General features: G+C 41.1%; 1 protein-coding gene across 1 annotated transcript in view; it reads left to right on the top strand.

The window, feature by feature from the left end:
- rgs7a (regulator of G protein signaling 7a) overlaps positions 1-13,968 on the top strand; it is a 119,977-nt gene that overhangs the window by 101,479 nt on the left and 4,530 nt on the right. Inside the window, exons 8-16 of the mRNA XM_024428014.2 lie at positions 1,309-1,385; positions 1,584-1,665; positions 2,791-2,865; positions 2,973-3,071; positions 3,158-3,219; positions 3,611-3,721; positions 3,957-4,082; positions 13,498-13,684; positions 13,868-13,957. Coding sequence (XP_024283782.1) covers positions 1,309-1,385; positions 1,584-1,665; positions 2,791-2,865; positions 2,973-3,071; positions 3,158-3,219; positions 3,611-3,721; positions 3,957-4,082; positions 13,498-13,684; positions 13,868-13,957 — 909 coding nt within the window. The remainder of the gene's footprint in view (positions 1-1,308; positions 1,386-1,583; positions 1,666-2,790; positions 2,866-2,972; positions 3,072-3,157; positions 3,220-3,610; positions 3,722-3,956; positions 4,083-13,497; positions 13,685-13,867; positions 13,958-13,968) is intronic.

Here is a 13,968-nt window from a genome sequence, read left to right as displayed (position 1 = left end):
TTCTGTATGGCCCCAGAGTCTGCACACCACTAAGCAAGGGGCACCACCAAGCAAGTGGCACCACAAAGACGAAGGAACTCTCCAAACAGGTCAAGGACAAAGTTGTGGAGAAGTACATATCAGGGTTGGGTTATAAAAAATATCAGAAACTGAAAATCCCACAGAGCTCCATTAAATCCATTATTTAAAAAAATGGAAAGAATATGGCACCCCAACAAACCTGCCAAGAGAGGGCCTCCCACTAAAACTCATGGACCAGACAAGAAGGGCATTAATCAGAGAGGCAACAAAGAGACCAAATATAACCCTGAAGTATCTGCAAAGCTCCACAGCGGAGATTGGAGTATCTGTCCATAGGACCATTTTAAGCCGTACACGCCACAGAGTAGGGCTTTATGGAAGAGTGGCCAGAAAAAAAAGCCATTGTTTAAATAAAAAAATAAGCAAACACTTTTGGTGGTCACCAAAAGGCATGTGGGAGACTCCCCAAACATATGGAAGAGGGTACTCTGGTCAGATGAGACTAAAATTTAGCTTTTTGGCCATCAAGGAAAACGCTATGTCTGGCGCAAACCCAACACCTCTCATCAACCCAAAAATACCATTATTTTTCATCGGCAGGGACTAGGAAACTGGTCAGAATTGAATGAATGAATACAGGGGCTAAATACAGGGACATTCTTGAGGGAAACCTGTTTCAGTCTTCCATAGATTAGAGACTGGGACGGAGGTTCACCTTCCAGCAGGACAATGAACCTTAGCATACTGCTAAAGCAACACTCGAGTGGTTTAAGGGGAAACATTTAAATGTCTTGGAATGGCCTAGTCAAAGCCCCGACCTCAATCCAATTGAGAATCTGTGGTATGACTTAAAGATTGCTATACACCAGCGGCAGCCATCCAACTTGAAGGAGCTGGAACAGTTTTGCCTTGAAGAATGAGCAAAAATCCCAGTGGCTAGATGTGCCAAGCGTATAGAGACATACCCCAAGAGACTTGCAGCTGTAATTTCTGCAAAAGGTGGCTCTACAAAGTATTGACTTTGGGGGGGTGAATAGTTATGCACTCTCAAGTTTTCTGTTTGTATGTATTATTTCTTGTTTGTTTCACAATAAAAAAATATTTTGCATCTTCAAAGTGGTAGGCATGTTGTGTAAATAAAATTATACATACCCCCCCAAAATATATTTGAATTCCAAGTTGTATGACAACAAAATAGGAAAAATTCCAAGGCAGGTGAATACTTTCACAAGCCACTGTATGTCATGAGATAACTGTCTGGATTTTTTATGCTTATTGTTGATTCAGGAGAGCTTAGCGAGGCTACAGAGAGCATTTGCCAGAAAATGGGAGTTCATATTTATGCAAGCAGAAGCACAAGCAAAGTAAGTTTCCAAATGAAACAAATGTAGTACTGTATGCGTTGATATGCCCTCATCTCTAACTACCACTTCTCATCAGTTTCCTAATAACACCAAATTTTAGGCCAGGGGAAGTGGCAAAGAAAAAACAGTAATAATTACACAAAATATGTTTATGTAAAATACCAATAAAGTAATTGCCTGTACTGTGTATCTCCTCAGAGTTGACAAGAAAAGGGATAAGATTGAGAGGAAAATTCTCGATAGTCAAGAAAGAGCATTTTGGGATGTGCACAGACCTGTGGTGAGTTTATTGTGCTTTTAAAATCTTATGCTTCAAGAGTCACATTATTTCCATAACATAACATCTAGCTACTGTATTTGGGCAAATTTTCCACTGCAGTATTCAGTTAACTGGAGGCTGTGCTCAAATTAAATCCATATCGCTGATGTTCAGCTTTGTAGAATAATTACAATTTTAAGTTAATTTCCGATTGAGCCGACATATGCAGCGTATACTGTGAATGCAGTCTCCGTGAACACGGTAACATTTAAATTGAAATAGCGCTGAACTTCCACGATAGGTATTGAATCGAGTAAACTTAGTATTCCTTTGTGCAATATTGTTGTCGTTTGTCATGTATACATGTTTAGAAATATTAATTGTCAACAAGCTAAGTTGTTCTTATCTTAGAAATTGTATACATTTTCATGGATTATTTATTAATGTCTTTTTATAAAATGACAAAGAACGTAACCTGTGCATTTTTTCAGTCTTCAAAGCAATTTCCTTCACCGTGGATAATAGTCACATTTTCAGAGCTTGGTAAAGGCAGAGATTTTTTCTTTCTTCTTTGTCTGCTGTAATATTTAAATGTTATCACGGTACTGTCAATTCCTCCCCCCCAAAAAAATAACATAGAGCTCTCCAGTGGTCTGTTTGACCTCATCATCCATTCAGACACATATCCTTCTTAGCATTAGCTTCCACTCGGGAATGGATCTGCCTCTCCGGCCATGAGCTTAATTGGAAAATAACAGGATTAATTCATGCATTCTCTGAGCATTATAATCAGGTTCCTTTCTGATTTCACAGCAGCCTCGTCAAACCACTTAATCACCGTGATCCTGGAGGATGCCTTGATTGTACCCTTTGTTTAACCATGCAGGATGTACCGACAATATGTTTTATTTCTCAGTGACACATTGATTGTTTGGAATTTTTGTTGGAATTTTTACATTAATATTTCACAAGACCATGTTTGACTGCGCATGCAGCAAATTGCAATAGAAGAAGTAGGCTATGGTTTGCTGGGTTCACTAAACAGTTCTATCTGAGCCACTAGTGAATCAATAAGAGGAGGCAGAGAATGCTCTCTGAAGGTGTTTATTTTATTAATTTATACTGCTAATTTTTGTTGCTCTCCAGCCCGGATGTGTAAACACAACAGAAGTTGACATAAAGAAGTCCTCCAGAATGAAAAACCCCCACAAGACAAGAAAGGTAAGAGTGTCTGATAAATCCATTGCTTCTGAATAACAGGTCACTTGAAAACACTGTTGTTCGAGTTTGACTTTGGTGGGTTCTGTTTGATTGTCTCTCTGCCTCAGTCTGTATATGGGCCTCAGAATGATGTGCGCACCCACAGCCCCACCCACACCCCTGCCCCAGAGGCCAAGCCGGCCACAGAGGAGGAGCTACAGGATCAGGTAATGTAGGGTGTGCTGGACTGCCTGGTTGGTTTTCTCTTCTCAATAATATATTCACAAAATATTATTTCCCCTTGTTTTTCCAGATCACTTATTGGGGAGGGCAATTAGACAGACATCGACTGAAAATGTCCAAAGTGGCCGAGAGGTGAGCTACGTTCTCCTTCTCCCCCCCCATTGATCCATTGTTGAACTCTTTAATGTTTATTGTAGCCAGTAATTAAGAGCTTAGACAACCTTGAAAAGTGTTTAGTCCAAACAATACCCGGATGTGTATCATCAGCACTAAGGCTTTTTGTCATGTCCTGTGCCGTAACACTGAACAGAATGTAGATTCCCATCCTTAGTTGCCTGGGTTACTCACTATTGTGTTAGAGTAAATATGCTAGATTATTTCACTTCCTGCTATCTTCGAAGGTCAAATACTGTATAGCACTGCTCTTAGTCATATCCTGAGTTCCCCAGGCGGCATGAAACATTGTTACCTTTTCTGTCCACTTTACCTGACTGAACTGAATAGTTTGTTTTCTTTTTCCCAGTTTGTTGGCCTATACAGAGCAATATGTGGAATATGACCCCTTCATCACGCCAACCGACCCCTCCAACCCCTGGATCTCAGACGACACCACTGTGTGGGAGCTGGAGGCCAGGTTTGTCTTCTTGCACTGTCTTTTTTACTTTTTAAAATGTTTTATCTGTGTTGTTTTACACTGGTACAAGTATAGTGTGTGGTACCAGTAAATGCTTTGTAAGTTGCACTGCTGAAAACCATCTCCTGAGGGATGTCAGGTAATAATATAATGATTTGTAGCTGTGTAGTGTGTACTGTTCACTGAGGTTTCCCGCTATACACTGTGGTGTCTGACTGCGTGTGTCTCTCCCCAGTAAGGAGCCAGGTCAGCAGAGGGTGAAGAGGTGGGCATTCGGAATCAATGAGGTTCTCAAGGATCAGGTGGGGAGGGAGCAGTTCCTCAAGTTCCTGGAGTCTGAGTTTAGCTCAGAGAACCTGAGGTAGGGGATACAGTGCATACACATACACATAACACATATCTACGCACGTACGCCCCCACATGCATACACTCACTTCCTTTCTCTCACACAATCATAATGTATCCTTGCATAAACTTTCACGTTGCCTGTACTCCCTCTGCTGGTACTTCTCTTAACTGTTTTGCCCAGGGGTAATCTTTAGGTCAATCTGGTAATGTAACTAAGTGAGAGTTGATATTATCTAACTGAGTGAGAGTCAGAGGTGAAATTTTACACCTAATCCGTCACATGAATTACCCTATAATTAGATAGATGTGATGTTATCACCAGCAAAGGGCATAACTGAGTACTGAAAATGAATTCAAATACAGTTGAAGTCGGAAGTTTACATACACTTAGGTTGGAGTGATTAAAACTCGTTTTTCAACAACTCCACAAATTTCTTGTAAACAAACTATAGTTTTGGCAAGTCGGTTAGGACATCTACTTTGTGCATGACACAAGTAATTTTTCCAACAATTGTTTACAGACCGATTATTTCACTTATAATTCACAGTATCACAATTCCAGTAGGTCAGAAGTTTACATACGCTAAATTAACTGTGCCTTTAAACAGCTTGGAAAATTCCAGAAAATTATGTCTTGGCTTTAGAATCTTCGGAAAGGCTAATTGACATCATTTGAGTCAGTTGGAGGTGTACCTGTGGATGTATTTCAAGGCCTACATTCAAACTCGGTGCCTCTGCTTGACATCATGGGAAAATCAAAAGAAATCAGCTAAGACCTCAGAAACAAAATTGTAGACCTCCACATGTCTGGTTCATCCTTGGGAAAGAACCTGAAGGTGTGAAGATGCTGGAGGAAACAATTCCGCTCAGGAAGGAGACGAACTTTGGTGTGAAAAGTGCAAATCAATCCCAGAACAACAGCAAAGAACCTTGTGAAGATGCTGGAGGAAACAAGTACGAAAGTATGAATATCCACAGTAAAACAAGTCCTATATCATAACCTGAGAGGCCGCTCAGCAAAAAAGAAGCCACTTCTCCAAACCCCCATAAAAAAAGCCAGATTACGGTTTGCAACTGCACATGGGGACAAAGATCATACTTTTTGGAGAAATGTCCTCTGGTCTGATGAAACAAAAATGGAACTGTTTGGCCATAATGACCATCGTTATGTTTGGAGGAAAAAGGGGAACGCTTGCAAGGCGAAGAACACCATCCCAACCGTAAAGCACGGGGGTGGCAGCATCATGTTGTGGGGTGCTTTGCTGCAGGAGGGACTGGTGCACTTCACAAAATAGATGGCATCATGAGGCAGGAAAATTATGTGGATATATTGAAGCAACATCTCAAGACATCAGTCAGGAAGTTAAATTCTCTTCCAAATGGACCCCAAGCATACTTCCAAAGTTGTGGCAAAATGGCTTAAGGACAACAAAGTCAAGGTATTGGAGTGGCAATCACAAAGTCCTGACCTCAATCCTATAGAAAATTTGTGGGCAGAACTGAAAAATCATGTACGAGCAAGGAGGACTACAAACCTGACTCAGTTACAACAGCTCTGTCAGGAGGAATGGGCCAAAATTCACCCAGCTTATTGTGGGAAGCTTGTGGAAGGCTACCCAAGACATTTGACCCATGTCAAGCAATTTAAAGGCAATGCTACCAAATACTTATTGAGTTTATGTAAACTTCTGACCCACTGGGAATGTGATGACATAAATAAAAGCTGAAATAAAACACAGTGATCTAATTGACCTAAGACAGGGAATTTGTACTAGGATTAAATATCAGGAATTGTGAAAAACAGAGTTTATATGTATTTGGCTAAGGTGTATGTAAACTTTCGACTTCAACTGTATATCAGACAAATATTTAAAGAGAAAATCTCTAATACTATACAGAAATTCCTTTAAGAAGCCATGGTGAGAAAACGGCTTTTTCTAGACTAGACATGCACAAGCATGCACACTTAATACATTGGTAGTCCTGTATTAGCCTCAAGATTGATAGAGAAAGGCAAAAATAGAGGAGTTAAAATGATAAACGCAAATAGACGCAACATGTTTAGCTGAAATAAAAGATAAGTGTCGTGACGTTGTATTAGTTAATGTGACGACTGCTGCTCATCGAATGGTTAACGGTTTATAATTGCGTGATTAAATGATTCAGGCAATTATTAACTCATTAACCTGGGACACCATGGGAAAATCCGTTTTAGAATATCGATCAGAATAGCGATTTTACAATAGTTGATAATTCATCAATTTCCTCTACAGTCTCATTCTGACGTCGCATAATCCGTGAATCTGCAAAATCCCGAGTCCCACCAATGAGTTCGTACCACACCAATTGTAGTTAATTATGTATTTGCTAGAAAGCTAAAATGATAATAAAAGATACACAAAACACAGTCTAGGCTATTGATTAGAACTTAGTACAACAGGCCAACACACTCTGGCGAGAAAGAGAAAAAGAGAAAGTACACGAGAGAAATATACACTTGGGTGCATTTATCAGCTATGCTTATTTGAACCCTAACCTTGCCCCAAACTTATGGGTCAGAATATAATGATGTAATTACGTGTTGAAGGTCTCTGCTGTGGGTCTCTGCGTCGACCGTTTCGTCTTCTCGGATGGTGCACTTCTCTGGTTGTCCTCCTTTTTGCTTAACGGTCTGATTCCTCCCCCTTATTCTGAAAGGGTTCTTCTGAGGACAGCCAGCCCTGTAGCTCAAGGTTCACAGCATAGGAATGAAAACAGTGTATATACCACGATTCGATGGGGGGTGGAGACCGGGTGGTCCGGCTTGAATTCACCCGCTTAGACGCAGCTACTCATCTGTAGCATGGGTAGAAAAGGATTCCTTTGTCTTCAACCTTGTGTTGCGTTTTGGGTTTGTTGTCTTCTCAGACCTTTGCTGCAGCTCGGGTCACTTAGTCTGGTATGTTCATTCTTAACTTCTATGGCTGGGGGGTAGTATTGAGTAGCTTGGATGAATAAGGTGCCCAAAGTAAATGGCCTGCTCCTCAGTGTCAGTTGCTAATATATGCATAGTATTATTAGTATTGGATAGAAAACACTCTGAAGTTTCTAAAACTGTTTGAATGATGTCTGTGAGTATAACAGAACTCATATGGCAGGCAAACACCTGAGGAGAAATCAAAACAGGAAGTGAGAAATCTGAGGCTGGTATGTACTCAACACAGTTCTCATTGAAATCCCCTTGAGATATTAATGATGTTGCACTTCCTAGGGCTTCCACTTGAATGAGGCTTCTACTGTGTTGTGGGACTGAATGACAGCAGAATGAATCAGGTGTCTGGCAGTCAGCCATTTTCTGGTAACGCGTATTCCACATGATAGCGACCTGCGTTCCATGGCTCCTGAAGACACAAAGGAATACTCCGGTTGGAACTTTATTGAAGATTAATGTTAAAAACATCCTAATGATTGATTCTGTACTTAGTTTGAAATGTTTCTTCGACCTGTAATAACTTTTTGAAGTTTTTGTCCGACGTAACGCTGACCAGAACGAGCGTTTGGATATGTATACCAAATACAAAAGTAGCTAATTGGACATAAATAACAGGCATTATCGAACAAATCAAGCATTTATTGTGGACCCGGGATACATTGGAGTGCATTCTGATGAAGATCATCAAAGGTAAGGGAATATTAGCATGTAATTTATGGTTTATGTTGACTTCAACATGGCGGCTATTTTGACTTGATTGTTCTGAGTGCCGTCTCAGATTATTGCATGGTTTTTCCGTACGTTTAAAAAAAAATCTGACACAGCGGTTGCATTAAGGACAGGTATAATTCCATGTGTATAACTTGTATTATCATCTACATTTATGAGTATTTCTGTTGAATCGTGGCTATGCAAAATCACTGGATGTTTTTGGAACTGGCGAATGTAACGCGCCAGATTTTTTAAAATAAAAATGAACTTTATCAAACAAAACATACATGTATTGTGTAACATGACGTCCTATGAGTGTCATCTGATGAAGATCATCAAAGGTTAGTGATTCATTTTTATCTCTATTTGTGCTTTCTGTGACTCCTCTCTTTGGCTGGGAAAATGGCTGTGTTTTTCTGTGGCTTGGTGGTGACCTAACATAATCGTTTGTGGTGCTTTCACCGTAAATCCTATTTGAAATCGGATTCTGGGATTAACAACAAGAATACCTTTAAAACTGTATAAGATACATGTATGTTTGAGGAATTTTAATTAGGAGATTTCTGTTGTTTTGAATTTGGCGCCCTGCACTTTCACTGGCTGTTGTCATATCATCCCGTTAACGGGATTGCAGCCCAAAGAGGTTTTATACCCTCGGGTCAGAAGTGGGTGTAACCGCCTTTAGGGAAATTCTCTGGGCGTACCAAGTTGAGAGGCTAGGTCTAGATTTGACTCAAATCCAATTTTAGACAACTAACTTCACATTTCATCTTTACCAAAACATTCTCTTTGATTTGGACATTTTACACACAACGTACAATGTATAAACATCAAGCATATACTAGGAAAACTCTTGAAGTTACAATGTTTTCGTAATAACGTCGCCCTTTAACCTTTAATAACAAACAAAAAAATGACATTCATTTTCATATTCCTCATTACCACCATTGTGGCTGACGGAAACTATTGTTCCAAAGTCCATTTATTGCATGTTTAATGTTCTGAGGCCGGTTCTCCATGGTGAGGGGACAAAGGAATTTTGTCTGTTGCCTAAGATTTACAATGGGCGTGAGGGGTCATGAAACCCCCACATCTTCATACCCTTAGATCTCTCCTCCTCTGTTGGGGTGAGAGATAATCTGTAGGGTTGTGGTCTCCTGTAACCTGACCTGATCAGGACAGTCATGACACAAGTCCCTTCTTATTGGTGTCCTTTTAGTAGTAGATTCTTTGCAGCAATTCGATCATGAGGCCTGGTGCGTGGTGCCGGCACTGGTGGTGCCGGGCTGGTGACACGCACCTCAGGCAAGTGCAGGGAGGTGGAACAGGGCGACCCGGGCTGCCAAGGCGCACAAACTTCAGACTGCCGAGGCGCACACACCTCAGGGCGAGTGCGGGGAGAAGGAACAGGGCGTACTGGACCCTGGAGGCACACTGGAGGAATGGTGTGGGGATTAGGAACAGAACACACTGGGTTGTGAAGGTACACTGGAGACCTGGTGAGTATAGCCGGCATCAATTGTTCCGGAACTTTAACACATGTTTCAGGATGAGTACGAGGAACTGACACAGGTGGCATCGGACAGCCAGCACGCTCCTCAGGGTGAATGCTGTGCATACTACGCCAAACCAACAGCTCTCTCTCTTCACTCTCTTCCAATTTCATCAACAACTCCTCAAATGTCTCATAATCTCCCCTCCATTCACTCTCCTCCATTCTGTCCAATAACTCCTCGACAATCTCAGACTCACCCCTCAACTTCGCCGACTGCTCCATGTGTCCCCTCCCAAAATGTTCTTGGGGTTTCTGTGGCCTACCTCCCCGACGTCGTTGCTGTCCTCTCTTACTTCGCCGTTCCACCTGCCTCTATGGTAGGCGATCCTCTCCTGCCCCGAACGTGAAGCTACAGTGCCTTGCGAAAGTATTCGGCCCCCTTGAACTTTGCGACCTTTTGCCACATTTCAGGCTTCAAACATAAAGATATAAAACTGTCTTTTTTTGTGAAGAATCAACAACAAGTAGGACACAATCATGAAGTGGAACGACATTTATTGGATATTTCAAACCTTTTTAACAAATCAAAAACTGAAAAATTGGGCGTGCAAAATTATTCAGCCCCCTTCAGTTAATACTTTGTAGCGCCACCTTTTGCTGCGATTACAGCTGTAAGTCGCTTGGGGTATGTCTCTATCAGTTTTGCACATCGAGAGACTGAAATTTTTTCCCATTCCTCCTTGCAAAACAGCTCGAGCTCAGTGAGGTTGGATGGAGAGCATTTGTGAACAGCAGTTTTCAGTTCTTTCCACAGATTCTCGATTGATTCAGGTCTGGACTTTGACTTGGCCATTCTAACACCTGGATATGTTTATTTTTGAACCATTCCATTGTAGATTTTGCTTTATGTTTTGGATCATTGTCTTGTTGGAAGACAAATCTCCGTCCCAGTCTCAGGTCTTTTGCAGACTCCATCAGGTTTTCTTCCAGAATGGTCCTGTATTTGGCTCCATCCATCTTCCCATCAATTTTAACCATCTTCCCTGACCCTGCTGAAGAAAAGCAGGCCCAAACCATGATGCTGCCACCACCATTGACAGTGGGGATGGTGTGTTCAGGGTGATGAGATGTGTTGTTTTTACACCAAACATAACGTTTTGCATTCTTGCCAAAAAGTTCAATTTTGGTTTCATCTGACCAGAGCACCTTTTTCCACATGTTTGGTGTGTCTCCCGGGTGGCTTGTGGCAAACTTTAAACGACACTTTTTATGGATATCTTTAAGAAATGGCTTTCTTCTTGCCACTCTTCCATAATGGCCAGATTTGTGCAATATACGACTGATTGTTGTCCTATGGACAGAGTCTCCCACCTCAGCTGTAGATCTCTGCAGTTCATCCAGAGTGATCATGGGCCTCTTGGCTGCATCTCTGATCAGTCTTCTCCTTGTATGAGCTGAAAGTTTAGGGGGACGGCCAGGTCTTGGTAGATTTGCAGTGGTCTGATACTCCTTCCATTTCAATATTATCGATTGCACAGTGCTCCTTGGGATGTTTAAAGCTTGGGAAATCTTTTTGTATCCAAATCCGGCTTTAAACTTCTTCACAACAGTATCTCAAACCTGCCTGGTGTGTTCCTTGTTCTTCATGATGCTCTCTGCGCTTTTAACGGACTATCACAGTGCAGGTGCATTTATAAGGAGACTTGATTACACACAGGTGGATTGTATTTATCATCATTAGTCATTTAGGTCAATATTGGATCATTCAGAGATCCTCACTGAACTTCTGGAGAGAGTTTGCTGCACTGAAAGTAAAGGGGCTGAATAATTTTGCACGCCCAATTTTTCAGTTTTTGATTTGTTAAAAAAGTTTGAAATATCCAATAAATGTCGTTCCACTTCATGATTGTGTCCCACTTGTTGTTGATTCTTCACAAAAAAATACAGTGTTATATCTTTATATTTGAAGCCTGAAATGTGGCAAAAGGTTGCAAAGTTCAAGGGGGCCGAATACTTTCGCAAGGCACTGTATATAACATGAGTCCTAACATGCAGCTACACATAGACAATAACCCACAAAACAAAATGGAAAATGGCAACCTAAATAGGATCCCCAATCAGAGACAACGATAAACAGCTGCCTCTGATTGGGAACCAACTCAAGCCACCTTAGACCTACATTTACCTAGACATACGAACACCCCATAGATATACAAAAACCCTAGACAAGAAATAGCACACATACCACCCTCGTCACATCCTGACCTAACCAAAATAATAAAGAAAAACGAAGATAACTAAGGTCAGGGCGTGACAGAGAGTGATTGATTGATTTCATCTTTTATTTATTTATTCACATTCCCAGTGGGTCAGAAATGTACATACACTCAATTAGTATTTGGTAGCATTGCCTTTACATTGATTAACTTGGGTCAAATGTTTCGGGTAGCCTTCCACAAGCTTTTTTATTTTTTTATTTTATTTCACCTTTATTTAACCAGGTAGGCCAGTTGAGAACAAGTTCTCATTTGCAACTGCGACCTGGCCAAGATAAAGCATAGCAGTGTGAGCAGACAACACAGAGTTACACATGGAATAAACAATTAACAAGTCAATAACACAGTAGAAAACAAAGGGGGGAGTCTATATACAATGTGTGCAAAAGGCATGAGGAGGTAGGCGAATAATTACAATTTTGCAGATTAACACTGGAGTGATAAATGATCAGATGGTCATGTACAGGTAGAGATATTGGTGTGCAAAAGAGCAGAAAAGTAAATAAATAAAAACAGTATGGGGATGAGGTAGGTAAAAATGGGTGGGCTATTTACCAATAGACTATGTACAGCAGCAGCGATCGGTTAGCTGCTCAGATAGCTGATGTTTGAAGTTGGTGAGGGAGATAAAAGTCTCCAACTTCAGCGATTTTTGCAATTCGTTCCAATTCCCACAATAAGTTGGGTGAATTTTGGCCCATTCCTCCTGACAGAGCTGGTGTAACTGAGTCAGGTTTGTAGGCCTCCTTGCTCGCACATGCTTTTTAAGTTCTGCCCTCAAATGTTCTATAGGATTGAGGTCAGGGCTTTGTGATGGCCACTCCAATACCTTGACTTTGTTGTCCTTAAGCCATTTTGCCACAACTTTGGAAGTATGCTTGGGGTCATTGTACATTTGGAAGACCCATTCGCGACCAAGCTTTAACTTCCTGACTGATGTCTTGAGATGTTACATCTACAGGTAAACCTCCAAATGACTGAAATTATGTCAATTAGCCTTTCAGAAGCTTCTAAAGCCATGACATTATTTTCTGGAAATTTCCAAGCTGGTTAAAGTCACAGTCAACTTAGTGTATGTAACTTCTGACCCACTGGAATTGTGATACAGTGAATTATAAGTGAAATAATCTGTCTGTAATCAATTGTTGGAACATTTCTTGTGTCATGCACAAAGTACATGTCCTAACCGACTTGCCAAATCTATATTTTGTTAACAAGAAATGTGTGGAGTGGTTGAAGGACGAGTTTTAATGACTCCAACCTAAGTGTATGTACAGTATATTTCCGACTTCAACTGTATGTCTGTTACTTGAACTCTGCAAAGCATTTATTTGGGCAGCAATTTCTGAGGCTGGTAATTCTATTTAACTTATCCTCTGCAGCAGAGGTATCTCTGGGTCGTCCTTTCCTGTGGCGGTCCTCATGAGAGCCAGTTTCATCATAATGCTTAATGGTTTTTGCAACTGCAGTTGAAGAAACTTTCAAAGTTCTTGAAATTTTCCAGATTGACTGACCATGTCTTATAGTAATGATGTGCTGTCGTTCCTCTTTGCTTGTTTGAGCTGTTCTTGCCATAATATGGACTTAGTCTTTTACCAAATAGGGATATCTTCTCTATACCACTCCTATCTTGTCACAAAACAACTGATTGGCTCAAACGCATTAACAAGGAAAGAAATTCCACAAATGATCTTTTAACGAGGCATACCTGTTAATTGAAATGCATTCCAGGTGACTATCTCGTGATGCTGGTTGAGAGAATGCCAAGAGTGTACACAGCTGTCATCAAGGCATACTACATGATTTCATATGTGCTATTTCATAGTGTTGATGTCTTCACTATTATTCTACAATGTAGAAAATAGTAAAAATAAAGAAAAACCCTTGAATGAGTGTCCAAACTTTTGACTGGTGCTGTATATAAATTCTATATATAATTTTTTTACACACACACCCCCTGTGTTGTGTCTTGCAGGTTCTGGCTAGCCGTCCAGGAGGTGAAGAAGAGGCCAATCCGGGAGGTCCCGACCCGGGTTCAGGAGATCTGGCAGGAGTTCCTGGCCTCTGGAGCTCCCAGTGCCATCAATGTTGATTCTAAGAGCTACGACAAGACCACCCAGAATGTCAAGGACCCTGGACGCTATGCCTTTGAAGACGCACAGGTAACGCTATAATAATATGTCTGTGAACTTTACATAGGCAAGTTACTGACTTTTGTATCAGCTGGATAAGCTACTATACTGTTCAGTACATTCTTCAGAACATAAAGTATTCTGGAACGTTGAATCTTATCAAGGGTTCTTACTACGTGACCTATGGTTGAACCATTTCCTTGTGGTTGACAGGATCACATCTTCAAGCTGATGAAGAGTGACTCCTATAGCCGCTTCATCCGTTCCAGTGCCTATCAGGAGCTGTTACAGGCCAAGAAGAAGGTAAGGTCTTC

Source organism: Oncorhynchus tshawytscha, linkage group LG01 (genome assembly GCF_018296145.1).
Source record: "Oncorhynchus tshawytscha isolate Ot180627B linkage group LG01, Otsh_v2.0, whole genome shotgun sequence".
Lineage (NCBI taxonomy): Eukaryota > Metazoa > Chordata > Actinopteri > Salmoniformes > Salmonidae > Oncorhynchus > Oncorhynchus tshawytscha.
Note: the sequence above shows the minus strand (reverse complement) of the source record. Positions and strands in the feature narration are given on the sequence as shown.